General features: G+C 45.6%; 2 protein-coding genes across 4 annotated transcripts in view; both read right to left on the bottom strand.

Annotated features, from left to right (window-relative positions):
* Nucleotides 1-1,605: 1,605 nt before the first annotated feature.
* On the bottom strand, nucleotides 1,606-13,166 carry LOC142020819 (uncharacterized). The gene is made up of 3 exons (XM_075009031.1): nucleotides 12,672-13,166; nucleotides 6,804-8,163; nucleotides 1,606-4,835 (listed from the first exon to the last, which is right to left on the bottom strand). The coding sequence occupies exons 1-3, from the start codon at nucleotides 13,002-13,004 to the stop codon at nucleotides 4,828-4,830; spliced, it is 1,701 nt and encodes a 566-aa protein (XP_074865132.1). The 5' UTR covers nucleotides 13,005-13,166; the 3' UTR covers nucleotides 1,606-4,827.
* Nucleotides 13,167-19,285: 6,119 nt separating this feature from the next.
* Nucleotides 19,286-27,676, bottom strand: part of BEAN1 (brain expressed associated with NEDD4 1) — a 108,599-nt gene continuing 100,208 nt past the window's right edge. For all 3 annotated transcript variants that reach the window (XM_075009196.1, XM_075009194.1, XM_075009195.1), the window contains one exon: nucleotides 19,286-23,927. In XM_075009196.1, the coding sequence (XP_074865297.1) occupies nucleotides 23,579-23,927 (349 nt within the window). In that variant the 3' untranslated portion in view covers nucleotides 19,286-23,578. The remainder of the gene's footprint in view (nucleotides 23,928-27,676) is intronic.

The following is a 27,676-nucleotide window of genomic DNA, read 5'->3' on the forward strand; positions in this document are numbered from 1 at the left end:
TCCCAAACACGCCCCCCATCACTAGTCTTAACCCCTCAGCCACAAAACCCACCCCCAGACTTAACTCTTCTCAGCCACAAACCCAGGATTAGCCTACTTCAGAGGTCACCTGCTCCCACCCACTGCTGCTTCACGGTGGCTGCCACTGCTGCCTCCTCAGTGTGGCTGTGCGGCTCCCCCCAGCTCTCCTATTCCCTTCCCCCACCTACACTGTGGATGTCTTCCAGCCCTGCCATGCTGAAATAATGGAACTAAATTTAATTGGTTTAACAGTCAGATCCCTCCCACCACCCTGCCAGTCGGTAAATGAATTCAATTTATTTCCATCAGTTCAGTGGCAGCAGGGAGGAGGAGTCATTGGCGGCAGCACCTGGGGCTGCAAATGGCTCCTGAAAGAGCCACATTCAGCTCCAGAGCCACAAGTTGCTGACTCCACACTCACTTTGCTGGCTTGGATAAAATGGCATCTGTGCCGGCTTCATGGGCTGGATGAAAAGGCTTTGTGGGCGGGTTCTTGCATGTGGGCCAAGTTAGCCATCCCTGCTCTAGTCAAATACTCTAGTGTGTACATCTTAAATCCTTTTGCTGTTTCCCTGAGCCTTTTCCTACAGCGCTGTTCTCCAACTTTCACTCAGAACACTTCTGGATAAATGCTTCCTTCTGGGCCTGGATCTCTGGGATTTCTATGCTCTTCCAGCATTTCCTTCCTCCCTCTCTAAGGTTCAGAAAATGATTAGAGACTTCCTCTTTACAGCATCTTTGTGTTGCCAGATTCCTGGCTTTTCGCTAGCTTCCCCTTTCCTTTCCAGCTGGGTTCCAATGTTCTGTTAGGGTTTGTCCCTCTGGCCTAATTCCTCCCAGCTATTGCTGTTATGTTAATTAACTCCTTCCCAACTATCTTATATCTTATGGGTGATGAGTGAGAACACCCCATCACATCCTGGTAATTCCTTTTTTTTAAAGACACACAAAAGGATGTTTTGTGTGTGTTTATACAGTCTAATGCTGTTAGTTGTGCAGAAAATTTGAGTGCAACACTAAATTAATTTTTAAAGTGTGTGAATGTAATGCCTAGGTTTCAGTAGTTCCATGCTAAAGCTTTAGTACTCGAGCTGAACAGCAAGCTTCACAGTTTGTAACTGCTTCAATATGTTAAAGTAGAGGAAAAAACACAGAAGATGGGCATGCCTAGAGACCAAAAATACCCACCAACTCCTTGGAGATTCTCCTGTATGCTTGAAATATTCAGTTAATTATATATATTTTTTTCCTTTATAAAAACTTTTGTGAACAGGCAAGTTTTTACTTGTTTTGGCTATGGGCTCAAATGGATGGTGGCTACTCTGCCAATGATCAGAGGAAAAAATGTGACAGTGTGGCTACATCTACACTAGCCAAAAACTTAAGTTAACTAATGAAGCGCTGAAATACATATGCAGCGCCTCATTAGCATGCGGGCGGCCGCGGCACTTCGAAATTGACACGGCTCGTCCAGACGGGGCTCCTTTTCGAAAGGACCCCGGCTACTTCGAAGTCCCCTTGTTCCTATGAGCAAATAGGAATAAGGGGACTTTGAAGTTGCTGGGGTCCTTTCGAAAAGGAGCCCTGTCTGGATGAGCCGCGCGGCAGCGAGCTGCATCAATTTTGAAGTGCTGCGGCCTGCCGCATGCTAATGGGGTGCTGAATATGTATTTCAGCGCTTCATTAGTAAACTTCGAAATGGCCATTTGCATGGCCATTTTGAAGTTTTTGGCTAGTGTAGACACGGCCTGTATGTTAGAAACATTTATATGTGATATAAAAACTGACTCAATATGTCATTGGAAGCCTCAATATGTGTCAGACAGTATAACCAGCTCCTCTAAGTCCCTGTCAACTCCTTTTGGTTTCTTCCTCAAATAATGTTTCATAATCTCCTGCTTTCTAAACTTATGCTCACTTTCTCTAAACAAATTATAATTTAGTGGTTTCCCCCTACTGTCTTTGCTTAATGTTTTTTTAATCTTCCTGCACTGAAATTCAATTTTCTTGATTCTTGCCTTTCAAGAACATTTGTTCTAAAGCTAACCCATACTTCTTCAGCTCCTTTAATTCTAAACAACATGGGGTCATGGATGTGATATGAATGTTAAGTGGAAAAATGACTAGCTGAAGACATCTAGAGAGAGAACTTGAGTGAGTAGTAAGATCTGCTTCTGTAGTGATCAAAAGAGAATGTTTGTAATCCAGGGCCTGGAGCTGAGCATTTCAAAGGGGCTAGATCTGTGTAGCACATGGCTTTGGGAATAGGCTGTGACTCAGTTTTGTGAGAGAGCCATCCAATCAGTAGGTAAATCCCTATTTAATCCACAGATAATCAGTACCAGCTGTAGCACAATTAAAGTTAGCAAGTCATGCAAACATTTAACTCCAGCAACTAGATTTCCTTTAGAAACAGATGTACGCAGCCCTTGTACTGCTGTCAGCTAAGTTCAGGTGTTGCTTGTGATGTAATTTAACTAAGCAAAAGGAGATACAGTAGTCATTAAAATGTGTGGGACAGAGCACACTGGCCAGCCAAATGGACTCATAAATGGCTTGGCCCTTAAGAAAACTCTTGCTTTCTGCCCCCAGTTTCTGCCCAGAGATGATTCATAACCGTTGCTAATAGAGAGCATGAGTAAAAACTGAAGTTTTCAAAATGTTGAGGTGATTCTGAAGCCTGAGCTGCCTAGCGTGGTCACTTGCCCCGATTTCATGCCCTGCAGTTGAAAAACCTCAGATTTGAAGGTTCTGGTGGTATGCAACTGGGTTCAGTGCAGGACAGATAATCTGTGATAGAAATCTGAGGGGGAAGGAGGGGAGCAGACAGGACATGACCCTGCATCCTCCCCACTGCTGCCTCCCCTTCTGGCATCACCACTTTCTGCCTATTTGTAAAATAGTGTTAGAGGCTATCTCTGTCCAGTCTGTGCTCTCCATGTGTCTGCCACTTGACCATCTCAGAGGCTCCAGAAGTGCGGAGAGACTCTCTGTGAAGGTGCATGCACAGAGATGGCACACTCTTCAACGCCCATATGCAAATGTGGCTTATTTGGTTTAAAGCCATTCCTCAAATCACAAAAATGTCATTAAATGTTCACATCTGACAATAGGGGCACGCTGGGTCTGCTGGATTATGTGTAACTGAGGTATTGCATGAAAATGGATTTCAATTAGTAATGTTAGTGAAGCAAATTCATTAGTGGCACTGTGCTTTGGTGACCAAGTGGCGGGGGGCGGGGCTGCTATTGCTGAGTTGAGACAACTCATGTTAAAGACCGGGTAGTGAGGTCAGATACCACCAGGGCACCTCCTGCTGGATGTTTTGGGAATTAAGGCTCAGCATTGCACTTCTGCTAGTGGTGTCTCGCTCACCATTACTGTCTGTCTCCATTGTCCTCCCAGACCCACATCATTCCCAGACCCTGACAGCCCTCGCTGGACACTGGCCTGCTGCGGGGCCTGTTCTGTTGGCTCCCCCATTCGTGCCCCTCACTAGGGATTGGAGGCTTCTGATTCTATCATTCATCTCAGTGGCTCAGCACAGTTCTCAGTCTAGTCCCTGCCTCCAAAGGCCACATGTGGTTTGGCTTAGCCACTCGCATCACTGGCAGGTAGAGGGACAAAAGGAGAGGCCCAGGTCTCTCACTGGGCTCCAAACTCAGGAACCTTGAGCAGCAATCACTTACTGCCTTCCTCCAACCCCATTCTATTGCCTGCTTCCCTTTAGCCCCAGCACCTTCCCTGTCTGAGCCAGGGCCCCAGTCTGGCAGTCAAGGCCTCTCCCGGCCTCTGCTGCCGCTGCAGCCTTCTTATAATGCCCAGCCTGGCGTGATTGCTTTCAAGCCTCTACTTGATTGGCTCTCACTAAGCCCTTTCCTGGTTGGCTGGTGATGGTCACAGCCTCTTTGGACTGCTTTAATCCCTTTCATGCCAGAGTGGGACAGCTGCCCCCGAGAGAACAATATTTTTATGCTTTTTGTTTGGGACAGCACTCTGGTTTCCTATAATTCTTGCTTCTTCCCCAAATGTAAGTTTAAGTTTTTTATTGTCTTTATCATAATCTTTTCCCACTCAGACCCACTTTCTTTCATAAGCATTATTCATACACCTCTCCAGGAATTGCTACACTGCAGCTGAGAACAAAGCTCCCAGCCTGCGTAGGCAAACTCATGCTAGCAGAGCCCAATGTAGCATGCTGAAAATACCTTTGTGGCTGCTGTAACCCCCAAAGCTTAAGACCCCACACTCCTGCCCATGCCATAATATTCATGTAGCCATTTGGTTGTTGCTAGTGGAAGCCCATCCACCCAGGGTGAAGCTTGCTCCCAGCGGCCACGCAGGTGCAGGCTATGTCTATACAGTACTTAGCTTGATGTGTGGTAAGGATGGCTTTTTGCAACGTCCCACACAGAGCTCCCCTAAGAACTTTTGCTAGACACAAAGCTTAAAAACAAAAGAGCAACTTTAATAATCACCAATGGGGGATGGGAAATGGATCTTATAAAAACACAATAAATGAAACAAAGTTCAGCGTGAACATGGACTCCAAAGACATGTGAATGGCCGTTCCTGTATGTGTAACATATACGTTACTCAAACCTCAGGTGCACTCTTGCCATTGACTTCAGTGACGCCAGCGTTTTATATCTGCTATACAGTTAAGACTCATTGCAGGGATTCTCCAATGGCTTTTTCTAAGCACAGAACTTTCCCTGTTTGAATTCTTCAGCTTTCCCAATAGCCCACTCTTCCATTCACCTTACAAGAATCATGGTTTTTTTCCCTCTTGGCACAGCCACAGTTTTACAGTCCTGATGATGAGAGTATAAAGAATTTGAAGAAATGAGAGCAACTATTTCTCTATATACAAATAAGCAACACTAGGAAAGAACTGGTATTGAAAAGATCTACATTCTAATACCTTATACTAAAAAGCAGATTGCTTAAGGTTTCTGAAAAATATATTGATCTTAGCATTTACGTTTGTTATTCCGTTTTATATTAAGCGCTGTTTTTGAAAAGGTACTGTCAGCAGTCAAAATACTGTCTTAACATGAAATCTCAGATAACAGCACTTGTAGCAAAAGGAATAAAAATTCAAATAAATATGGTATTTGCTTATTGCTTCACGCACATATTTGTATTCACATTGATTAGCCAATATTTTTCTATATAGGGAACCTAAAGTTAGTGTCATATTGTTGCCAATTCTTATTAATTTATTTCAATATTCCCATGTTTTACTTATATCCCCAGCCCCTACAATCATGTTTAGTAAGAATCTCAAGTTCTTTTGGCTTTTTTTTTTCATTGTGTTTAAAGTGTTCTTGGAGAAAAATTTGAAAATGTGAACCCTAAAGATTCAAAACCCATAAAAGGCAAGACACAGAAATATATACTTGCCCAAAAATTCATTTGGGCCTGAGCTGTAATTTTTGAATGCTTAAGTTTGACAATACAGGGCTCGTGTTAGTGACCTATAACAACTCCTACTGAAGTCAAGAGCTAGTCAGCATTTAGGCTAATTATTTAAGGGCCTGGCTTTGAATCTAACTTCAGCATGTATTTTTGAAAATCTTGGTGTATATGCACATGAGTATATTTGGAATTTGGAACTTCAATATCATGCTAAAATGTTTGAAAAAAAATACTTCTCTGGTTTTCTACTAATTGTTATAACTTCAGTAATAAGGAGTTTGTCATTGGTTAAAGGCACTAGTCCTCACTGAGGCCTCAAGCCAGCCATCTGATTTATGAGGAAAATCCCTCTTGCAGCACTAAGCATGACTGAGTTCACCAGGATTCTGTACAGACATAAGGGTCTGTGTGAGACAGTCAAATTTCAGAACTAGGAGGGAACCCCCCCCCCCCCCGCTTTTTTGGCATTATTTGTCGGTAACAAAGGCAAGTATCAAAACCTATAATTGCATAGAATCAAGTATATTTAGACCACCTCTGGAATACCCTAATTCAAAAATACACCTAAAAATGTCTCAGTAGATTGTGTTTTACCTCAGTTTTTTTTTTCTTTGACCATCCAAATAGAATTTTACCAAACTTTCCAAATCAGTTTTAGGATTGAGAACCAGGAAAAGGAATATGAGCTCAAAAGTTAGTTTCACTGAAATGTGATGATCTTCAAACGTAACTTTAATGAATCATGGAAGAAGTTACTAACAACCTTAATTTGGAACCATTTACCTATTTCTCCCATTGCACCATGGTTTTAGACTATTTCATTCTTTGAGGTAAGTTTTCTGCCTCGTTACAAGAATCACTTGTCTAAGAAGGAGAGAGAAAGTGGCAGTATATGCATTTGAAGAATCTGTCAGAAGCTAAATACAACAGGGCTGAGGTGTCTAATTATACGTCAAATATGTTTGCAAATGTATTCGCATCTTTAATACAAATTAAGCACAAGTGATCACTCAGGTTTGCACACCTGAGTATCAGTGTCATTACTCTAATAGTCCCTCCCTTTCTTCACTACCCAAATGCACCATGTGCTTTGGTAGGATGACTCAGTCTTTGCTCAAGAGAGGACCAAGACCAGCCTGGAAATTTATGCATGTTGCCAACAGCGAAGGCAGAATCATGTGGACCTGGCACTCCTTATTAATCATCCTTGCTGATAATTACATAGTCCTCTTGGTTTGTTTCATTCACTTGTGAAGCGTAAGTTTCAAACTTTCCTTTGTCTGTAGATGAAGAGGACTCTGGCAAGCCCCCTTCAGGCAGCAAGTGGCTCTTCCCACAATTCATGGTAGTGAGGGTAGTACCTGAAGGTGGAACATAAATACTCCTTGGAGGGATGTAAGTGGCATTTGGTGGCTCTCTGATGTATCTGAAGCCCTCTGAAGCTGCATGTGTACCAGGTGTTTCCATTAATGGTCTCTTGTTATCTGAGTCAGCGGTAGGACACTCCAGGTCCCCACTGGCATGACCAAGTAGGTCTGAGGAGGACTGACAAACGCTTGTTGGCTGAACAACAACTGGATATTTGCATTTCATCCTGGAGTGAGTACATTCTCGGATGTCTTTATTGTTTGTGTTTACATAGGTTATAGACTCAGGTTGTGCTGTTTCCTCAACTGGATGCATAAGCTCTTCATCCCTGGCATCCTGGATTTTTAGTTTGCTAAACGATGAAGACAGTTCATAGACTTTGTCATCCCTGGTTACATTAAATTCTGTAACAACTGTATTGCCATGTGATGGAGGCTTCAGCTCCTGAGGTTGATCAGCAGGATTTGTGAGGCTGCCTATGCAATTCATGGCATCACTGATTTTTGCTTCAATTGTTTCTTCAGGGACCTGTTGGGTTCTGTATTTATCAAGGGCACTTCTGCTTTCAGTATAACCGTCAGCAAACATTGCAAAGGCCTGTGGGCCGCTTGCACCTGGGGAGAGTGGACTGGGACCAGCTATGTGTGCTGTCAACGGTGCTGACTTCACCAAAATGCAATCTTCACTCTGATCAGCTCTTAGATTCTTTCCAAATGCTTTTGGAGAAGAAATCTCACTGAAGATGGGCTGTTGTGCTATGACAATGTCACTGTATTTGACCATGAAGTCTTCACTATCTGAGCATTTGCCATGATCTTGTGCTGAATCATTTACTTGTCTTGAGTGTGCTTGAAGCCTGCTAGCAGACTGAGTAGATGCTAATCCAGGCGTAGCAGCAGCAGGTTTAAAATGGGATTCATCTTTGGTCTTACTATTTCCATCAGTTTCAAAGTCTGTCTTACTTTTTATCAAGGACTTCTGTTGAGCACCAAGGCATGCAGAAGTCTCATTATTTTCTTTGCTTCCCAGATTTTCAGGGTCCTCTCTTGGGAAGTGTTGACCTTCTCTGTCCTTGTTCTCTTCATGATTCCAATGCATTTGTGCTCTCTTCTGTAGGATATCTTCCAAATCGTTGTCTTGTACTTTGTTTGTCATTTCAAGGATGGTTTCACACTCAGTTCTTGCAAGAAATATTTCAAATGCAGTCTCTTTTGTTTCTTCTTCATTTATCTTTCTGACAAGTGAAAACTCTGTTGCTGTTGTTCCAATATAACCTATTTTCTCCAGGATTGTTTTCACTACATCTTCCGGGAGCACTGATTGAACACAGTAGACAAAATTACCTGTAAATGTCTAGGGAAAAAAACGCAACAGTGAGATGGACATTGAGGGAGATGAGGATGGGGGAAGGTTTTTAAAAATAATTTCATAACTGTTTAGTTCTAAAAAAAAAATTATTTCCCCAAACTTGCATCACTGTGTTTTGAGTTTTAATATCAGCATTATTGTAAGCCTCCTGAAAATTGTTCTGTGCTCAGGTGAGTGCTCTCTAATTTTTCCCACCCTGAGCAGGTTGGGTTGGGGTACGAGGGTCCTGGCTGGGGATCTGGGCTCTGGAGTGGGGCTGGGGATGAGGGGCTCAGGGTGGGGCAGAGGACTGCAGTGCATGAGGTGCGAGGGCTGCAGATGAGGGTGCAGGCTGCGGGATGGGGCTGGGTTGAGGGGTTGAAGGAGAGTACTCTGGAGCTACTGTGAGGAGAGAAGATTCGCTTCAGCTCCTCACAGCAGCATCTTGGCTGGGATGGCAAGGGACCTCTCCCCACAGAGGCAGCTCTGGGCCATTGCAAAAGCACCCCTCTCCTGGCCCCCGCAGATTCCAGGTGCAGCTGGGTTGGAGCTGGGGGAGGAGGAGCCCTGCCCTATCCATGGCAAGTCCCTGGGCAGGGTCTTTGAGTACCTGTGCCACACTAAATAGGCAGCTGCACAGCTGACAGGGAACTTGGTTCAAGTACCATATTTTCGGTGGAGCTACGTCAATTTCCACCAGCTGAGGCTCTGGCCCATTGCCTCACAAATTGAAAAGGAGAGAGCAGCAGTAGGAGATTGCCCTGGCCAGAGCAGGACAGTTTAAAGCTACCAACCACCTTTTCTTCCATTCAAGAGCCATGTCTTTTTCAATTTAAAAAACAGAAAACCTTTGACCACTGACGATCTCCCATCAAGAGAGCGTTGTCTTCACAGGTGAGGTTATGGCACACAGGCGTGCGAATTTCTCACACCTGCGAGAAGTGCAGTTATACTGATATAGATAAGTCTGGGTGTAGATCTGACCTATGACAGGTTCAGACCAAACACTCTGAGGAGCGTGGAAAACAGATTTGTCTTGGACAAAGGAATACTGATTTGCTCATCTGCCAGACTCAAACTCTGTAAGCCAGAGACAATGAAAGTATATTTGCATCTAAGGTAAACAAAGCAATTAACGCAACAGAAAGAGCTAATTAACAAGAGGGCAAGAAAGTGACATGCTTTGCACCTGGAGGAACAAGCAGCAGCGAAGAACTTTTTGTGGAGTGGTTACATTTAAAGGAAAAAACACGTCAAAGATTTTCTGAACTACCAGGAGGAGAGAAAAGACATTGTGGTTATCCATTGTGTGAGGGACAAAAGAGCCAGCACTTCCAGACTCTGTGAAAGGTGCATTCTGCAGCCACATGGATAGAGGACACAGATTTGACTGTGAGGTGAGAAACTGCCTGAGACCAGTCTTGTAATCTGTTAAGTTTTAGACACTAGAAAATTTATTTTATTTATGGCTTATCTGTACCCATTTTCTGTTTCTGTTGTCGCTGCTTACAATCACTTAACTCCAGTTCTTTACTAAAAAATTTATTTTTGGTTTTACCATAAAGTCACCTCAGTGGCATGTATTTACAGTCAAGCACAGATCTACACCAAAACTAGCAAGCTGGCATGGGTACTGTCTCTTTGGAGGCAGTGATTTTGGTAATTTCTGAGTGCACAGCGATAGGGGTTGGGCATGACAGAGGAACACGCCTGCAGGAGGTATGAGAACTGGGGTTCACCGAATGTTAACTGCAAGGCAAGTTGAAGACAGGCAGTCTCAAGGTGTTGGCTGGTGTGGTGGACATGCAGACGTGGCAGAGAGCTGACACACAGTTAAAGGTCAGCAAAGCTCTCTTGCTGAGGCAGACCGTAACTGGGTCACTCACGGTTTTGGGTCCTCTGAGATAGCATCACAGAGTGCTCAACACCGTCTGGAAATCAGGCTCTTAAGTGTGCCAAGTTGAATACCCAAAATCATAGTTACTTTTGAAAATCTCTATTTAAATCGTTGTATGTAAACACTTCATAATCACTTCCATTCCCTGTATCCATCTGTGTCCCGCCTTACGTGCCGACTATAAATTGCCTGGGAGAGGGGCTGGGGTTTTTTAGTTCTGCCTTTCCATGGTGCCTAGTACAGTAGCTTCCTGGTCCATCATTAGAGCTCTGATATGCTATGTTAATACAAATAGCAACGCCATTGTCTGGTTCCTTTAATAGAGCCATATGTTTCGGTATTTCTGGAGCTTCCCCTGGTGTTATAACACCAGAGTTCCCAAATTTGCCTGAACCTACTGCAAAGATATCACAGAGTGCCAGTGAACCATGGAGGTGACTCATGGTTGTGACAAGCATTGAGAAAGGCGGTTCAAAGATCACACTATTAGGCGGCTGTAGCAGTCACTTGGTCAGGCAAGCTCCTCTTTTACCTATCCAGCAGAAGATACTCTTTGTATTAGCTGTATAGTTTTCCTCAGTCTGCTCTTCAGACTCTTGTCCCTCATCAAAAGTTTCTGTTCCCTCAAAGTGGCATTTACCTTCCTCTTTGTCTTATGTTTCACTGGCTCCTGCCTTTTGATAGTTTTCTGGATATTTGCCGGAGGAACCATATGGACAGATGAGCAACATGTTATGGGGGAAGGGGCCGAATGACTAGGCTGTGTAATTAATCCACAATCAAAGGCTGACTGTCAAAAACCACGCATGCTAAGAGGCTTCATGCTCAGCCAAGTCAGGCTGTGCCATCGCTGAGGAGGCTGTGGTGGCTGGTTCTCACTTTTTCTTATATGCTTTGGCTCTCCCAGCTATTGCCCGTATCATCACCTTCCATGGATAAGCCCTGCGTTTGCACAGTTAGGATGGCAGCCGGGTGGAATGAGCAGGGACTAGCATAAGCCAGACCTGTGTAAGGCACAGAACTGCTTGGAACCCTGGCTCAAGCCCTGTCTAGAGCAGATGCCCCTCCACCATGACCTCCCTCCTGTCCCGCTTCTTGCTCTGGCAGTAGGGCAGGCTCACACACTGTGCCACGCCCCCACTGTGTCTGTGCACTGCCTGGACTTGTGTGGTATTTATTTGAGACTGAATCCAAACTGGCAGCTGTGCAGGATTTAAATGGCAATTCACAGCTCATGTTCTGGGACCTCACACTTGTACCAGGATGGCATTACGTAAAATTGCTTCCTTTGGGCTGATCCATAGAGAACCCAATGTGCACGAAAAGTAGCCAGGGAGGAGTTGTAGTAGAGTGACTTTGTAGGTTAGAACATTACTGTGCCATGGCCGTGACAGACCAACCGTCCATGCACAAAGAACAAACAGGCTACATGTAGCTTTTGCTCATCTGTATAACCCCACGAATAGAACAGAACACACTGCTCCTCTCTAGCAAGCCGCCTACTTACGAAACAGTTTCAAAAGTACCTAAATCCTGTTTACAAAAGGGACTTAGGCACTTTGGGTAAGTCTAACTGAAAGTTTTCAGCTCCGAGGGCCTTATCTGCAAAGATGTTTAGTGACTTAAAGGTGCGGCTATGCACCCAGCTGGATTTTTAAAAGGACCCGTGCAGATTAGGCACCTGACACCCAAAGGCGAAGTGTCTAACCTGCTCAGGTCCTTTTAAAAACCTGACGAGGCAATGACCTGCATGTTCAGGCACATAGCTTTGAAAACCTGACCCTAAGCCATCAAGCTGTGTATGCAATAAAATGCTGGTAGCTGGCCCATGGCAGCTGACTTGGGCACATGTGGCTTTGACTATGGGGCTATAAAATTACATACATCTGGGCTCAGGCTGGATCCCCCAAGGAGGGAGGGTCCCAAGCTGGAATGTCTATGCTGTAATTTTATAGGCCCAGGTAGCCCAAGCCGCTGTATAGTATGGTAAACTTGTTCCTATCCAGCAGCCCACGGATGGGGAGGTTGCTGGAATGTCAAATATTCTGGATAATAGAGAGGTGCCTGTACACCTAACAGAGCATAACACTAAAGAAAAACAAGATCACGTATGTAGAAACAAACAAAACTGTATGTAGAGCACTTTTTTTTACCAACCACAGCAGTTCTGGACACGGTAAACTTGCACGGTATTTGCTGTATTTATTCGTATTTCACTGTACCGTACTTACAGAAAACGTAACTAAGATGTACTTATGGTTAAGATGCTGGTTATTTGAGAGTTCTGGATGATAGAGTGTGGGATATGGAAGAGCTCCCTGTACAATTTTAGAGCCCACATGCCCAAATCAGCTGGGATGGGCCTGTTGCTGGCCTAGTCGAGCAGTAACAAACATCCTTAGGCACTTTTTCCATCTTACTCCTCCCCCACAGGGCGCGGGGTTACAAGCCCATTGAAATCAAAGGGCATTTCCCCCTTGACGTCTGTGGATTTGGGAGCTCTAAGCCATTCATTTCATGGAAGGTGCAGCCCCCTGGGAACGGAGCAGGACCCGGAGCACTGGACTGACGGCTGCTGAGCCTGTGACTGTGCCAGGGCTTTCACCCAAGCTCTTACCTTCAGCGACTTGATCTCCTTTCTCCAGGGGGAGAGGAGCAGGTTGATGCAGAGCAGCTCCAGGAACTCGAGAGCTTTGATGAGGCGCTGGAAGACGTCTCCCCCCGGCTGCTTGGCCCCCTGCAGGCAGCGCTCGGCAATGCTGTAGAAGCTAACCCTGCGAAAGCGCCCAGCCGCGCAGGCACCAGCCTCCAGCAAGCGCCGCGCCTTGGCCTTCAGCGCTGCCTCGTTGCATACGGACAGTTTCCCTTCCGACCACTTGGTGCCATAGTAGGCGACGTAGTCGCGCAGCAGGTCCTGCTTGGCCGGGGCGGCTGCGCTGAGCTCCTTCATGGCTCCCGGGCGGTCCCGGGCGGCCCCAGGCGCGCGGAGCTCCCAGCAGGTTGTGGGCTCGCGAAGGGGCGTTTCGCGCTTGCTGAGGCTCTCCTGGCCCACGGGGAGCCGGCTGCTCGGGCAAGAAGCGCTCCCGCCGCGCGTCGGGTGCGCCGAGCGGCCGCCCGCCCGCCCGCAAGCAGGAAGTGGAAGCACAAGTCCAAAGCGAAAGCGAAAGCGCCGCGCTGGGCCCCGTAACCCGCGGCGGGACAGGCCTGGCAAGGCAGAGGCCTCAAGCCAACACACGGGTGCCCGCGTCCAAACCGACAGCACCAGGACTAGCCCGCGTTGTTCACAGCCCTGTTGCCCCGAGCCCCTCCGAGCACCCAAGCAGCCACAGCGCTGAGTGCCAGCTCGCCCCCGCCCAGGCGGCTGCAGGGGTTGAGGATGACTTGAGCTAAAAAGAGTCGTGTGGTGAGCCGGCCAGGAAGGTGCCCATCACAGCTGGCAGCTCCACCTGCAGTGGGCTACAGCAGCCCAGCCTCACCAGAGGGCTCCCTACCGCCCGCAGCCAGGACGGCAGCATTTGGGCCATCGTTGCCCGGTGCTGAAAACCCCAGTGTTATTTTTTCGAGTTTTACAAAGGATTGCAGCAGAAATTCTTACGTTCCCGAAAAGCAAGGGAAGAAGAGTGTCCTTTGCAGAGGTCCCAAAGGGCCTCCCTCTACGCTCACCCGCACTGCACTAGTCATTTTAGATTATAAGATCAGGCCACAAAAGGTAAGGATAAACGGTGAAGTGGCTGAGTCTGCATGCTTTAGACGGGCCAGTCTCCTGTTGATTTCATCAGGTGCAGGACTGAATGGTCAGGCCAGGTTGCAGGTGGACTGGACAATGCCATTAGCACAGCCCGTAAATGATTGAGCAGTTTGCAGTGGGAAAGGTGAAGTTTTCTTTTGCTTTTATTTATTCATTTTATTTTTCATCTCTTATGGCCTGAAAGCAGATGCTGCATTAGGAAACTCCCAGTAGGAACATAAAGGAACCTAATGCTGTTTTAATCCAAGGCCAGCACTGCGGCCTGTATCATCACCTTCCATGGATTAAACCCTATGTTTGCACAGTAAGGATGGCAACCAAGTGGAATGAGCAGGGACTAGCGTAAGCCAGACCTGTGTAAGGCACACAACTGCTGGAAACTCTGGCTCAAGCCATGTCCAGCGCAGATGCCTCTCCACCACATCCTTCGTTCTGCCCCCTTCCTTGCTCTGTTTTAATCCCCTGGGTCACACCAGCTGGGAAGAGAGGCCCTTGATCCTGATAGGTGTTCTTAAACATCCAGCTCCAAAATTCCATAGCAGGAAGCTGCTGCACCTGTCCCCAACTCAGTGGAAATATCTGAGCAAGGTCATGATTTCCACTCCATTCTACACAATGCTCTGGGTTTCGGTTGCAGAAGGGAGCCTGGGCAACAGCTTCTGGTTAATGATTGGAGGGATGTGAATGAAATAGGATTATGACTACAGTAAACCCTCAAGTTACATGGGGGTTGCGTTCCAGCAACTCCCACATAATTAAAATGTCCTGGCAAGTTGGTGGGGGGAGATGGGAGCCAGGGGGCAGCCTAGTTTCTGTCTCTCTGCCTCAGCTGCTTGGGGTACCTGGGAAACTGACCAGCCATGTGCGGGTCAGTTTCCTGGGTCCTGCAAGCAGTGGGGAGATTGGAACCAAGCGGCAGCTCATGGCTGGTGAGTTTCCCAGTTGCTGCCAGCACAGGGCAGCTGGGAACCAGCTCCCTACCATTTGTGGGACCCAGGAAACTGAACAGCTTACCAGGGCTCGTCAATTTCCTGGCTGCTGCTTCCTGCCTTCCCCCAGCTGCAAGGCTGTCAGCATAACAGGTGCTGCTGGGGAAGGCAGAAAAAAGGGGCTCTTAGCATGCCTAGCTGCCTGCAGCTGTGGGCAGCTAGGCAGGCTGACAGCCACAGAGCAGCTTCAAGTTGTGCTTAACTCACGTTAAAGTGAGTTATGTACAACCTGAAGCTGCGTATTTTGAAGGTTTACTGTAATGCAGCCTATTCCTTGTGACATTAGATTCTGTTTACTTTACTCCACCTCTACTTTTCCAGGATTAGAAGATGAGCAGTGTCTTGATTTAGGAGTCACTTCTCCCCACCCCTGCTCTGTGGGGCAGCAGTTTTGTAATTTGGATTTTGGATGCAACCTTTGGAAGACTTGTTCAGATCTTGAGCCAAACATCTGAAATTCAGTAGTCTTTGCATTTGGAATCTGGTGCTGGGACTCGTTGTTGGACAGCAACAGGGTTCATGCCTATCTGCTCCTATCTGTTAATATCAGCTCTCCCAATTCTTTTACTGACCTTCTAGGGCTGTCATTGATATTATATATAAATCAAAGGTAATGTAATCCACCCTCACTCCACTGCCAGCCTTAGCACTGCGCTGCTGATCGCAGCTCTGAATATGGGTTCAAAATTCTTTATGGTGTAACTCAGAATAGAGTAGCCCAGTCACAAGGGAGGTATTCATTGTAAAACACTTTTTTTTTTTTGCTAATCCCTTTGATTAAATGGTTCCCCTTGATTAAATTTGTGCCGGATTGCAGATTCACATAGACTGTCACTTACTGTTCTCTCATCTCATGCAGAAGACAGCTGCACTCTATTGCACGCAACCCGTTTTTTGAATCTGACTTCTTGGATTTTAAAACATGTGTCTTGATACTGTTCCAAATGGTTCCAAGTGAAATGTCATTGGGAATTTCTGATGCAGGACTCGTGCACGGATAAGTGCTATGTAGAAATTGCTGAATTAGCCAGGAATAAACATCCTTCAGGCTGAGGCCAGCTGGACAGCTCCTGCAACATTTTAAGGCCGTCTCCCCTCTGGAGTCAGAGACATGACTCTGCTATGAGTGAGGAGCCTGCAGGCAGCTCAGCTGTACCATATGCAGACAGCTACTGACCACTCTGGGGACCAGTGTCCTTGTTTTTTCTCCCTCCCTCAGCTCTGGCTTGTGACAGGGTATTCAGGGTTGGTGGAAGGAAAAGGCAGCCAGAGTTGAGCACTGATGTGACGGTGGATGAATGAGTGGGTCAGAGAGAGGCTGAGGGCTGGTGATGAGGATGTGAGCTAGAGGGGGGAGAGAAAAAAGCAGAACTGTCTAACTCCTGCATTACCTTCGTCTCGACGGAAGTGGTGCTATGCGGTCAGGCCTGAAGCACTCTCGCAGGGCAGGACGTAGACTTCTGCTTTGCTGTTGCACCAAGCAGACAGGTTTACTTTGCAGTACAGCTCTCTCTCTCTCTGTGTGTGTGTGTGTGTGTGTAGGAGGGGGCAGGGGTTGCCTGTACTCTCCATACTGACAGTCATCTAGTTCGGTCTTGCATTGGTTGAGAGGCATTCCCTAAAATATATTTTCTACTGTTGTTTTTTTTAAAACAGCTCCAGTTCTAGCCTTTCTTTTGGGCCATTGGTCCAAAGGCTTAGAAATCTAAGGCCAGGGAGGGAGAGGCAAAGGGGGCAGTTTGCTCTGGAGCCTGGCAATTTGCAGGGGCACCCAGAAACTCCAGGCCCTTTAAAGCAACACCAGAGCCCCACGCAGCACAGGCCAGGTGGGGCTGGGGGAGGTGCGGCGTGGTTTGGGCAGCACAGTGCTGCCTGCTCCTAGCCCTTCCCCTTCTGCCCAAGCCCCTGCACCTTCTGGGGGGGCCGGGAGCTGAGTCCCCTCTACATTGCCCAGAGCCCAGCAAAGTCTGTCACCAGCCCTGTCTGACACCATCACCTGAAAGTGAGATGGTACTTGGTGGACAGCAGTGCTGTCGCCTAAGGTGGCAGGGTTATGTGCCGGTGACTGAGCTGTGCGGTGTGCTTGGCCACTTGTGCCAAGGGTGGGGAACCTTTACTGGGTCAGGGGGCCGCTGGCCCACAGACAAATCAGTTGGGGGCCACAGAAGTGAGAAGCAAAAACAAGATCTGGGCCCCTGTGAAATGCTGGGTCCTTGAGCAATTGCCCCCTCAAATACAAACACCTCAAATACAAACACCTCACTGATGGAGTCCCTGACTGTGTGAGGGCCAGGCTCTGGGGTCAGGGCGGCAGGGAGGGTGCAGGAGCGGGCTGTGGGTAGGGGACCTGGGCTGCAGAGGGGTGAGGGGTTGGGTAGCAGATGGTGCAGGCACAGGCTGGGGTGTAGGTAAGAAGAAGGGTGTAGAGTCTGACAGGGAGGGGTCGGGCAGGGAGGGGGCAGAAGCAGGGTGTGGGTGGCTGTGAGGGGGGTGGAGGGGGTGGTGGTGCAACAGTGTAACAAATGAGGTATTACATTAAGGAAGTTCCTTACCTGCACTAAGCTGAGTGTGCATGTTTGTTTGCAGGCCTGCCAAAGGCGGTGGGGGTGGGGGCAGAAGTGCAAAGGGGGCAAGTGCTCAAGGACCCAGCATTTCAAAGGGGCCCAGATCTTTGCCTGCTGCTTCTGCTACTTTGGCCAGAGCCCTGGGTCCTTTTGAAGTGCCATCAGCACATTCTGCACTGTGTGTGTGGAGAGCCAGTGTTACTGGCTGCCTTCGGCCCCATCCCTTCTGCTCTGCGCCCTGCCCCTCCCGGGGTACAGATCTGGGCACCCCTCCTGGGGCTCACGGTAGCTGTTGGCCCCACTGTGTGTTTTTGTCTGCTACCTGCTATGACCACTTAATTTCTCTCTCTCTTACACTTACTACACTAAAGTGATTTTATTGATAAACCCAGTGTAACTAATTACTACCTTGGGGAGCAAGGAACCTGTGCAGTCTCTTTACACCAAGAGAGAGGGTGAACTTCATGAGCTTACTGCTGTACAGCTCTCTATACAGCACACGACTGATTTACCTAAGGCTGCGCACTTGAGTGCTGGGAAAAGGTCTCACAGGGTACTGCTTTCAGTCTGTATCTGTAGCCTATGGAAGATAGTTGCAGTTGTGGAAATCTGGGTTTTGAGAAAATTGTGACTGAAAATAGCATTTCAGTGCTGTAAGTGGTAAATTCAGCCGCTGTGGTAAGGCTTGCCTTGCTCCCGGGCTCCAGGCCTCTGTTTAGTCCACTATCCCATGGCCAGGATACTGTGGCCCTTCTTGAGAATGGGGGGTGGTGGTGGAGGGGAAGATGGTGGTCTGGGGGGAACCTGGGCCCCACCCACTCATTATGGGTTCTGGCCCAGGGACCCTGTGTGGCTGCTAGTGGTGGGGAAGGGCTCCCTTCATTAGGAACACCGCAGCTCTTCTCTGGGCCACTTCCCCAGACGATTCTTCCCACCCCACCCCTCCTCCAGGTAGTGGCAGTGGTGGCAGCAGTATGTTCTCCCTCTTGGCTTGGCTCCTCCTGTGTGGTCAGTCTGCTTGGACTTGCACCAAATCTCAGGGCCGGGCCGGCCCTGCCCTGCCCTGCCCTGCCCTGCCGCCATAACTCAGCTCAACTCGCCCCCTGCCCTACTGGGCAAAGGGTTCTTTTAAAAGCAGGCTTAAGTGGGACCAGCTGGCCCCATTTGGCCCGGGGGCGGCTTCCTCCCCAGCTGCTCACACTTTGCTTGCTTGCCAGCTCTGCTTTTCCCTCTTCTTCTCATCCCCTCCCAGCCTTACCTTGTCACACTGCTTAATTACAAAGCTACCAGTAGTCAGTTAATTATTACCCATTAATTATTGAAATCAGACATTACTGGAAAGAAGAAACTTTCTTCCTGCTGTTGATTCTCAGTGCATGCCGTGAGTCCCACATCACTTCTGAGGGAGTTAGTTCACGCACTAGGTGGGCAGGAGAAAAGGCACCACTAATTCCATCACTATGCAAGGAACAGAGACCAAGAGGTTGCTCTCATCTCTGTGACAGAACAGGCTTCCCCTAGTGTACAACTGGGACCATCTGCACTTCTGCAGGGAGATTACCATGTTGTGGTTTTGCTATGATGTTCATTTCCTTTAGGGGCTGTGATAGTAGCTCTTTTCTGGACGTGATCTAGCTCTCAAGGAAGCCAATGAAAGGGCTCCAGTTTACTCCACTGGGAGTTAGATCCCCGAGGAAGCCATTTATTTAAGCAGGTAGGCAGAGATCGGCTTAGATGAATGTTGGTCCATATTTATAGGGGTTAGATGGAAAACTATCACAGATGTGAGTCTATCAGTCAGCTAATCCTCAGGCATAAATTTATGGTTTAGAATGTTTATTTGCAGAGAGCAGCCTAGATCTGCATTGCCCCAGGAACAAGGAAGGAACCTGGCACTCCCACTTTGCTCTGGAGTGAAGTAATTTGCAACCTTGGCCAGTACATGAGGAGTACGGAAACAGAATCAAAGATGCACCTGCACTCCCCTCCCAACTGTGCAGCTGCAGGAATAGCGAATCCATGGAAGCTGCCCTCCCCTGTGTTCTGACAGCGTGAATAGCCAGAGAACAGGCGACCACCTTTCTTACCCCTTTGTTCCACAGAGGGTGCATAGGGAGAGTCATAATCTTGTCCCCAATTAACGGTGCCAATGACAGATCACAAATGAAGACAACAAGTAGTCCCAAATCAGTACATATGCCACACAAAGCACAGGAGTTCTATGGGTTACATGTCTCTTCTTTACTAAAAGTTCAGTCTGCAAAGGTCAGTATACTAAAAAGACCCCAAATAAAGGAGGTGCATACAGACATATGCCAACGTTAACAGCAAGAAACTGTGCCCAGACGTTTTTTTCCAGACAACAACATCCTGCACTCAGCCTGCCCTTAGGGCACATCGTATAAAATTAAGACAGTCAGGGAAAAACTTGATAGCCAAATACAGTTCTCTAACCCAACTCCCCAGCTTAAACTCTGGAGAAAGAATCCCGTTGACTTCAGTAAACAGAGGTTAGAATGGACCTTTAAACAGTCCTCTTTGTCTCTGAGGCTATGTTGAGACTACAGGGATTTGTCAGTGGAAGTTTGTGTTGGAAGAGTTCTTACAACAAAACTTTTGTCAACAGATCACGTCCAGCCCGCAGGGCAGATCAAAAGAGTGATCTGCTCGCCCGGAAAGAGAGTGGCTGGCCTGCCTAGCCCCTCTATTGGCAAAAAGGCCACCCAGAACCACACCAGAAAGGGTTGTGCAGCTTTCTGTCAATAGAAGGCCTCCCCTGGAAGGTCCAGACCAGCATTTTGTTGACAGATGTCTGTCGATAGCGGCGTTCTTCTCATGATGAATGGGGTATGGCTGTTGACAAAAGTGCCACGTTCTGTTGACAAGTATCAGAGAGGTAGCCGTGTTAGTCAGTAGCTTCGAGAACAACAAGAAGTCTTGTGGGACCTTATAGACTAACAGATTCTGTTGTTCTGTTGAGTTACTGTTGACAGACCATGCTTGGCAATCTGGACACTCTTGTCGACAGAACCCTTTAACCTAGACATGGCCTAAGAACTTACATTTCTCTATCAAATAATTAAAAAGACCTACATTCATCTCTTGTTCCTCTGGTGGTGGCAGTAAAAAAATCTACTGGATAGACATTGTAGTTGCATACAAATTTCTATCAATGGTATTCTCTGTCCCATATAGTATCTCTGCCACTTCCATTCAGACTTGTCTAACTATTACCACAGTAAAGTTCAGCTTTCACATATTAAAAAAAAAAATTACAAACAAGTTGTTTGAAAAAAATCACGCCTGCAGGTCATTTCAGTGAAATACTAATTGCAAAGTTACTTAGTACAAGTAAGAACATACTTTTACGTCTAGTTCTAATTTGGAGGTTTTTTTAAGAATTAGTTATATACTATTTACTAAAGGAAGCTCTTCTTCATAGGTCACTGTTCGGAAAGCAGGTATTCTTTGTAATACGTGTATGACAAGCTACCATAGCTGTGCACTTGGTGCTAACTTACTTATAGAAGTACTATATTAGTAGCAGTAGTAGTATTTATTTTACCTACAACATACAAACAATAAATCATTGTTGGGCCCCAAACCAGCAGAAGTGTGTGCCTGGATTCTATGTTAAACATGAGCATGGTAGATGATGGTCTAGCCGGCTTCTGTGTGGCTTCTCTGACAAAGAAGCTGGCTGTATTTTTGATGGATTGGGTGCTTTGAGTGATGGCTACATAGTACAACAGAGATCTCTTTTTTATAAAACAATACACCACAAGGTGGAGCAGACGACTATTTGTAAACACTCTTGCTACTTGTAGTCCAGCTTACAGTACTAAGAAAGTTTTAAGTCTAGTGTCTGAAGAGTTTGATTAGGTATCTACAGTGTCAGCACTGGTGACATTTCCATCACTAGAGAACATACAAATCTGCCACTCGCACCACCACGTTCATCAAAATGAGGTTTTTGGGGAGAAAAAAGTATGTGGACAATAATGAGGACCAAAAGAAATTAGAGGAACACCATCAGGTTAAAAATAATATTTAAAAATTACTTTCTAGCTGCATGTTTCTATCAACAAATTGGAGGCCTGGTCCTCTGAAGCGCAAAGTGTTCTGAGCTTCAAGAGACACCGCCAGCACCACAATTTTATAGTGCCAAAAGAAAGAATTTTTTTAAACTCTTGTTTATTGTCTAATGTTTATGGGTCAGATTCTATCACCCTTACTTGACTAGTACCTTACTCTGCATGTAGTCCCACTGATTCTAGTAGGAGTAGTCATGGGAGTAAGGTCCTACTAAATTAATAGATTCAAAAGCCAGAAGGGAGGCTTGTGCTTATCCTGGCTGACAACCTGTTTAACACAGGTCCTGGAACTGTACCCCAAAACTTTGTACAGCCACTCCTTTAGAGACACAGCCAGTGATGAATGAGTAAGGAATTAAAAAAAAAGGGAAGTGAAATTAATAACCACCTACATGGGTTTGTAGAAAATAGATACCAGCAAACTAATGTGATATCTTACAAGTTTGGTTGATGAAGGTAACAGTGATGCTGTAATATACTGAAGACTTGTGGAAGGCATTTCATGGTATGGCATGACATTTTGATTAAGAGCCTAGCATAATATTAAAGTTAACACTGCACATATTAAATTGATTAAACTGATAAAATATCAAAATGCAATTGTAAATGGGGAAGCATCATTTTCATCAATAATCTGAACCATAAAGCAGTGATACAATACATACTATTCATTTTCAAAAGGAATGATTATATACTTCTCCTACAGAAGGGATATTAAACTGAGGTCCTTTCTGTCCAGATGAACACTGAAGAACTTTTGCCAGGGACATATCTGCAAGAGATTTACCTAATGAGACAGATCCATTGTTTTCAAAGGGGCTATGTTGATTTACACCAGTTGAGGAGCTGGACCACAGCATATTGACACAGAGGATGTACGCTCACCTTACCATGTAAAATCAAATCTTTAAATTTACAGAATTTCCCTCTGTTGTTATTGGTTGAATCAATTTCTCTCAGATATATTAGTGGTGCACTCTAAGAACAGATGTAAGATTTATGAACAGCTAAACTGCAATGAAAGATCATAAAAGGTTAAAGTTTTTCTTTTTCAAAATAAGGTTAATTATGCCATTGCGTATGCCAAGTCCAGGCATCTATTATTTACGTTGCACTTTGGCCGTTACTGGCAGGGAGAGGTCATGACTTCTTTGTGTATGCCATAGGCTCATAATTGAGAAAGTCAGCTAGCTAATGTTTGAAAATGCAGCTTTATACCACAAGAACCAGGCCTAACCTATCTGCTTGTATTGCAAAATACCTTTCCATCCCTAACAATGCAAGCCACCATGCTGTGATAGAATTCTCACAGGACCCAACCCCAGCAGGCAGAGTCTAGGAAGACTGTCATAGGCCTGCCTCATCAGCTAGCAATTCTGAAAAAAACATTGCTATGTGTGTATCCGATTAGTATTTCTGAGAAGCCACTGATATATATATATATATATATATATATATATATATATATATATATATTAATGTTTTGAGGTTGGATTTGGTACTTTTTGGAATGGCATCAAAAGCCCGGTAGATAGCCCACATATGTAAAGGTTAAGATTAGCAAAATAGTGTCTTTCACCACCTTCCAACAGAGTAGTAGCCATGCTAACTACATTTTCCAGATGCTATGCAGCCTGTCTGTTGGAACTATACTTAAATAAAAATGCATTATAAATTATAGGTTTTTTTCTTATGTCAGAAACATTTGGTCTAACGTACCAGTGATATACACAAACAATCTCTTCTTTCTCTCTTTGCTCTACAACATGCAAATACCATAAAATTGACAAATAGTGTCAATTGGCTAACATGTATCTACATTAACAGCTACTGACTTCAATGTGTTTTCAGATGTTTCCAAAAGGCTGGCTGCACTGCTTGTTGCTGCTGTTTTATTTGCAGTTGTTTACATGAGACAGCAGGGAATAATTCAAAGCCCAAAGATAAAAGTTTACCTACACTTTCAAAATTCACTGTTGTTGTTTTTTTGTTTTGTTTTTTGTTTTTAAAAAATCAGCCTCATTTAAACATATAAAATAGGTAAAAGTTTTATGGGTTTCATTCTTCCAGTTAAACCCAATTTTTGCATCTGGACAGACTTCTCCTACAGAGTGGATGGGAAGATGCATTTAGATGATTTGATTGAGAAGGGTTTGACAGTCAGTTGAAGAATTTTTCTGTACATCCATTGGAACCAGTGGAATGGGGCTATTTTGTTCACATACAACCACCTCATAGGGAGGGGCAGCCTCCTGAGTGAGTGTTGCCAAAGAAATGGATGTGAGAGGCTGCTGCAAGTCCTGCAGTCTGACTGGATAACGAGAAGGCCTTCCTGTGGTCCCAGATGCTGCTTCCTCTTCTGCGCTAATATTTACAGACAATTCATTCCTTTGACAAGGGTCTGTCAGAGAATAGGGTGGAGGATCATCTGTAGGAATATAGATTTGTGTCGCTCCAGGCCCAATGCACTCATCGTAGCTGAAAGAAAACAAACTCAATGTTAGGTCTGTGGGCATAACATATCAGACGGTTGTGTTCAATGGCCAGCAAAATAAAGGGGATGTAATTATTTAATAGCCCTTCCTCCAGGCTGCAGCCCGGACCTGCTGCTTTGAAAACACAACAGCTGAAACACTTAGGCTATGTGTGCATTTGCGCCCTTCTTTGAAGGGGGCATGGTAATCAGGGTGATGGGAGGTTGCTAATGAAATGCTGCAACGAATATGCAGTACTTTATTAGGCAAATTGCCCCCCTTCATCCCGTGGCGACTTCAAAGTGTCGAACCCCGGGGCACTTCAAAATTTTGGTGTGTAAAGGCCCTTTGAAGTGCTCGTGGCTGCACGGCATGCTGGCACTTTGAAGTTTGACGCTTTGAAGTTGCCGGGGTGGAGAATTTGCATAATTAAGTGTTGCATATACACTGCAGCACTTCATTAATAATCTCACATCAGCCTGATTACCAAGCCCCCTTGGAAGAAGGGGACAAGTGTAGACAAGGCCTTAAATGCACGTCTTCAAAGACAAAGGGAAAAAGTTATGCTAAGCATCAGAGGATGCAAGCCCAACCCTTTTCAGTGGTGGCAGCACACAGTAGCACCTCACTGGCAGGTTGGGGAATAACACACTGCAGCCTTGAAAAGGTGCAGTGCATTATGTTTTGTTTTATGGCAGTGCCCACTGTGATAATCACTCTACATATGCACAGAAAGCGAGAGCTGTCCCTGAACAGCTTGCAGTCTAAACGGGCAAGGCAGATAATGGGTGGGAGAAAAAGAAGTATTGTGGCCATTTCACAGACAGAGAACTGAGCTAGAGAGTCAGGCACACAGAGACTCTATAGTACTGCCAGGAATTGAACGTTGGCCTCTTAAGTCACTACAGAAGAAGACTGACGCGCTCAGCATTCATCTTGCAGAGTATCATTTTGCGTATGCATGAAATGACGCTCCCACGTGTCAACATTGACCCCAGTACTCCTCACAAGAGGCAAGGAATAAGGAAGGGCAAAAGGAGAAACACTCCCTGTCAACCTTCTGCCAGGTGGACAGACACTGAAGTCGACTGCGGAGATATTGATTTTAGCTATGCAATTGGTGTATCTAAAATTGCATATTGGTGGTTGACTTCTATGTCTTGTGTAGACACAGGCGTAGTCTAGTGCCTTAGCTGCAAGGATATCCTTCCTCTTTTCATTTTCCCCACTGGGCTAGCTCATTTCTGCTGTCCCAGAGGTGCCTAGGTTAAAGCTCCAGCAACTCTAGCTCGCTTCCCTGCACACCTGCTTGTGTAGTGGAAGGAGAGCATCAGGCATGTAGCCCTGTTCTCAAGTCAGCTTGGACCTGGAATGCACAGTGTGTTAACGTGACCGTGCTAGGGTTAGGTCGCTTACTCCCCCCTAATCCCATGCCTGGCTGCTTGAGGGTTAATTATAGTCTGTCTCCAAGCAAAGAAGGAGGCTCAAGTTTCCGTCCAGACCCCTTCCTTCTCAATTGAATAGCCAGCCAGCTTTGCTGGAGCCAGATAACTCTATTTCCTCAATCATATTAGCATCTGGGAGATGTCACTGGCCTGTGTGTCAACTATGTTAGCGGTAGAAGGGGCTTGATTCTGCCACATTTACTCATGGTGAAGAATTCTTTTCTCCATGAGTTGTCTTGGTGATTTCTCTGGAACTGCTTATGGGTGTATGTACCCTAATTCAGCATGAACAAGGGTGGCAAAACTGGCTGCAGGCAAAAGATGAGGTGAAAAATGAGCCTGTATTGCTAATGTAGCTATTTAACAAATAGCTCGTAAATCTAGTCAATGTTTCTATTTTTACCTTCATGGAAATTATATTTTCCCTGTAAGAAGAGGCAACTGCTTTTAAACTCTGAAATTCAGATTGCCCCATAAGAAAGTTGTTTTCTTTTCTTTTTTTTCTTCTTCTTTAGAAACAAAGCCTGGCAGATAAAAGGTTGAGTTCTTTTCATATGTCACTGGAAAAGAACTTGGTCCATTCTTTATTAATTCCACTGAAGTTTCCCAATGTATTTTATTTTCCTTTCAGTAAAATCAGACTATGAGCCAAGGATTAAGGATCTGATATTGTAAAGAGCTAACTCCTACCAAGTCAGTGGGAGTGAAAGGTACTCAGCAACTGGCAAGGAAAACTTGTATTTTGAATCTACAGAGCCTGAATCAGAGCCCATTGAAGTGAATGGGAGTCTTTTTGATTGCAAGAGACTTAAAGGGGCTGATAGAGCACCTATCTAGGCTACAGATTTTTGAACAGTTTCTAAGAACACAATCTGTGAAGCAGAAAATAGCTCCAGGAGCCTGCCCAACTGTAAATAACCACAGATTCCTCGACTTCAATTGGGTTAAAAGAGTTGAATGAGAATCCAGCCCTAACAGCACATCACAACTCATGCCAAAAGTCATCTGGAGCCCACCCGAAGTCTGCTTTCACTAGCCAGAAGTCCCAGTAGCTCAGCCCTCTGCATAAGGGAAACCAGATTTGCAGGACGAATGCCTGAGATATTTTAAATCAGCTGTGCATTGGGGGGTGCTCGCGCGGGTGAGGGTAATCAATCATAACGCTTTCCTTTACCTTTCCTGGTGACCCACTGTCCGGCTGATCCTCAGGATGCTCCTCCATTATTGTAACTGACAGTATTACACAGGAAGAGGCAGCTTCCCAAATAAGCGGGGTCTCAAGCTCATTACAACTTTACAAGTAAAAAGCAATGGCAGCAAGCCAAGAGGCAGCCAAAGCTTCTCACAGAGTAAGGGTGTCCCACAGTGCGACACTTGGTTTATCAAGAAGGTTGCCTCAGTTTTCAAAACATTCTGATACAGTTCCAGGATTGAAGTGAATGCAGTAAGGCCTGTGTGGCTCAGGGAAGTGAGAGAAAGGTTTACATTGTACTGAGCAGTCAGAGGAGAAAGCCACTGTTCTAGTGGGTGACGGCGGGGGGGTGCGGGGGGGCATTGTGAAGTTTGACATTAACTAAAACGGGAAAAGGGCAGAGGAGCAAGGCACGAGTCACAGCTATTATCTGATCATCAAAAATCCCTTTCCTGTAATCTGGTTTAATATCTGTGATGGGTTGTAGTACCGCTCTGTAAAACTAAAATGCTGAGTGGGATAAGCATCAAAAGGTCCTTTGTGAAGCAGAGGCTGAGCAGGCTTTTACATCAGAATGAAACAAACAAAATGACCATAACCAACACTTTCTTTTTGGTGTGTATTATGTAAAATAGCTATATATTGTTGCTCTACGTGCTGAAGAAATCAAAAACAAATACATCAGCCCACACTGTCAATTCAATCACCTTGCTTTCTTTTCCTTCTTCTTCTTCTTTTTTTTTTTAAATCAGGATCACGTGTTAAAAAATCAAACAAGTGCCAGATTTTCCATTAAATATCATCCTGGCGCTCTGAATGCTGAATCTGCAGGTTATCGTTGCAAAACAACAACTATAAATCAGCCAGCGTGTGTGTGTTTTTATTCTGGAAGCAAGAAATGCACTATTGTATTTAATTTGCATTGTTATGTCCCTGATATTAGTCTTGAAATAGCATTCTCTGAAAAAAGTTGTAATTGTGCAATACAGAAGTTGTTCTTAGCTAAGGATGGTGTTTTAGTATCTTGCAATGCACAGGTAATATTGCATGTAACTATAATTATTATTTATCCTAGATGGCACAGGTAAGGATGGCTATATTTGAGTGCCCCAAACT

This window comes from Carettochelys insculpta, chromosome 14, assembly GCF_033958435.1.
Source record: "Carettochelys insculpta isolate YL-2023 chromosome 14, ASM3395843v1, whole genome shotgun sequence".
Taxonomy (NCBI): domain Eukaryota; kingdom Metazoa; phylum Chordata; order Testudines; family Carettochelyidae; genus Carettochelys; species Carettochelys insculpta.

Excerpts from the sequence above, each read along its gene's own strand:
- LOC142020819 (XM_075009031.1), bottom strand. The coding sequence starts at position 13,004 with ATGAAGGAGCTCAGCGCAGCCGCCCCGGCCAAGCAGGACCTGCTGCGC. Across the intron at positions 8,164-12,671 it reads AGGAGATCAAGTCGCTGAAG|ACATTTACAGGTAATTTTGT; the intron begins GTAAGAGCTTGG and ends TTTTTTCCCTAG.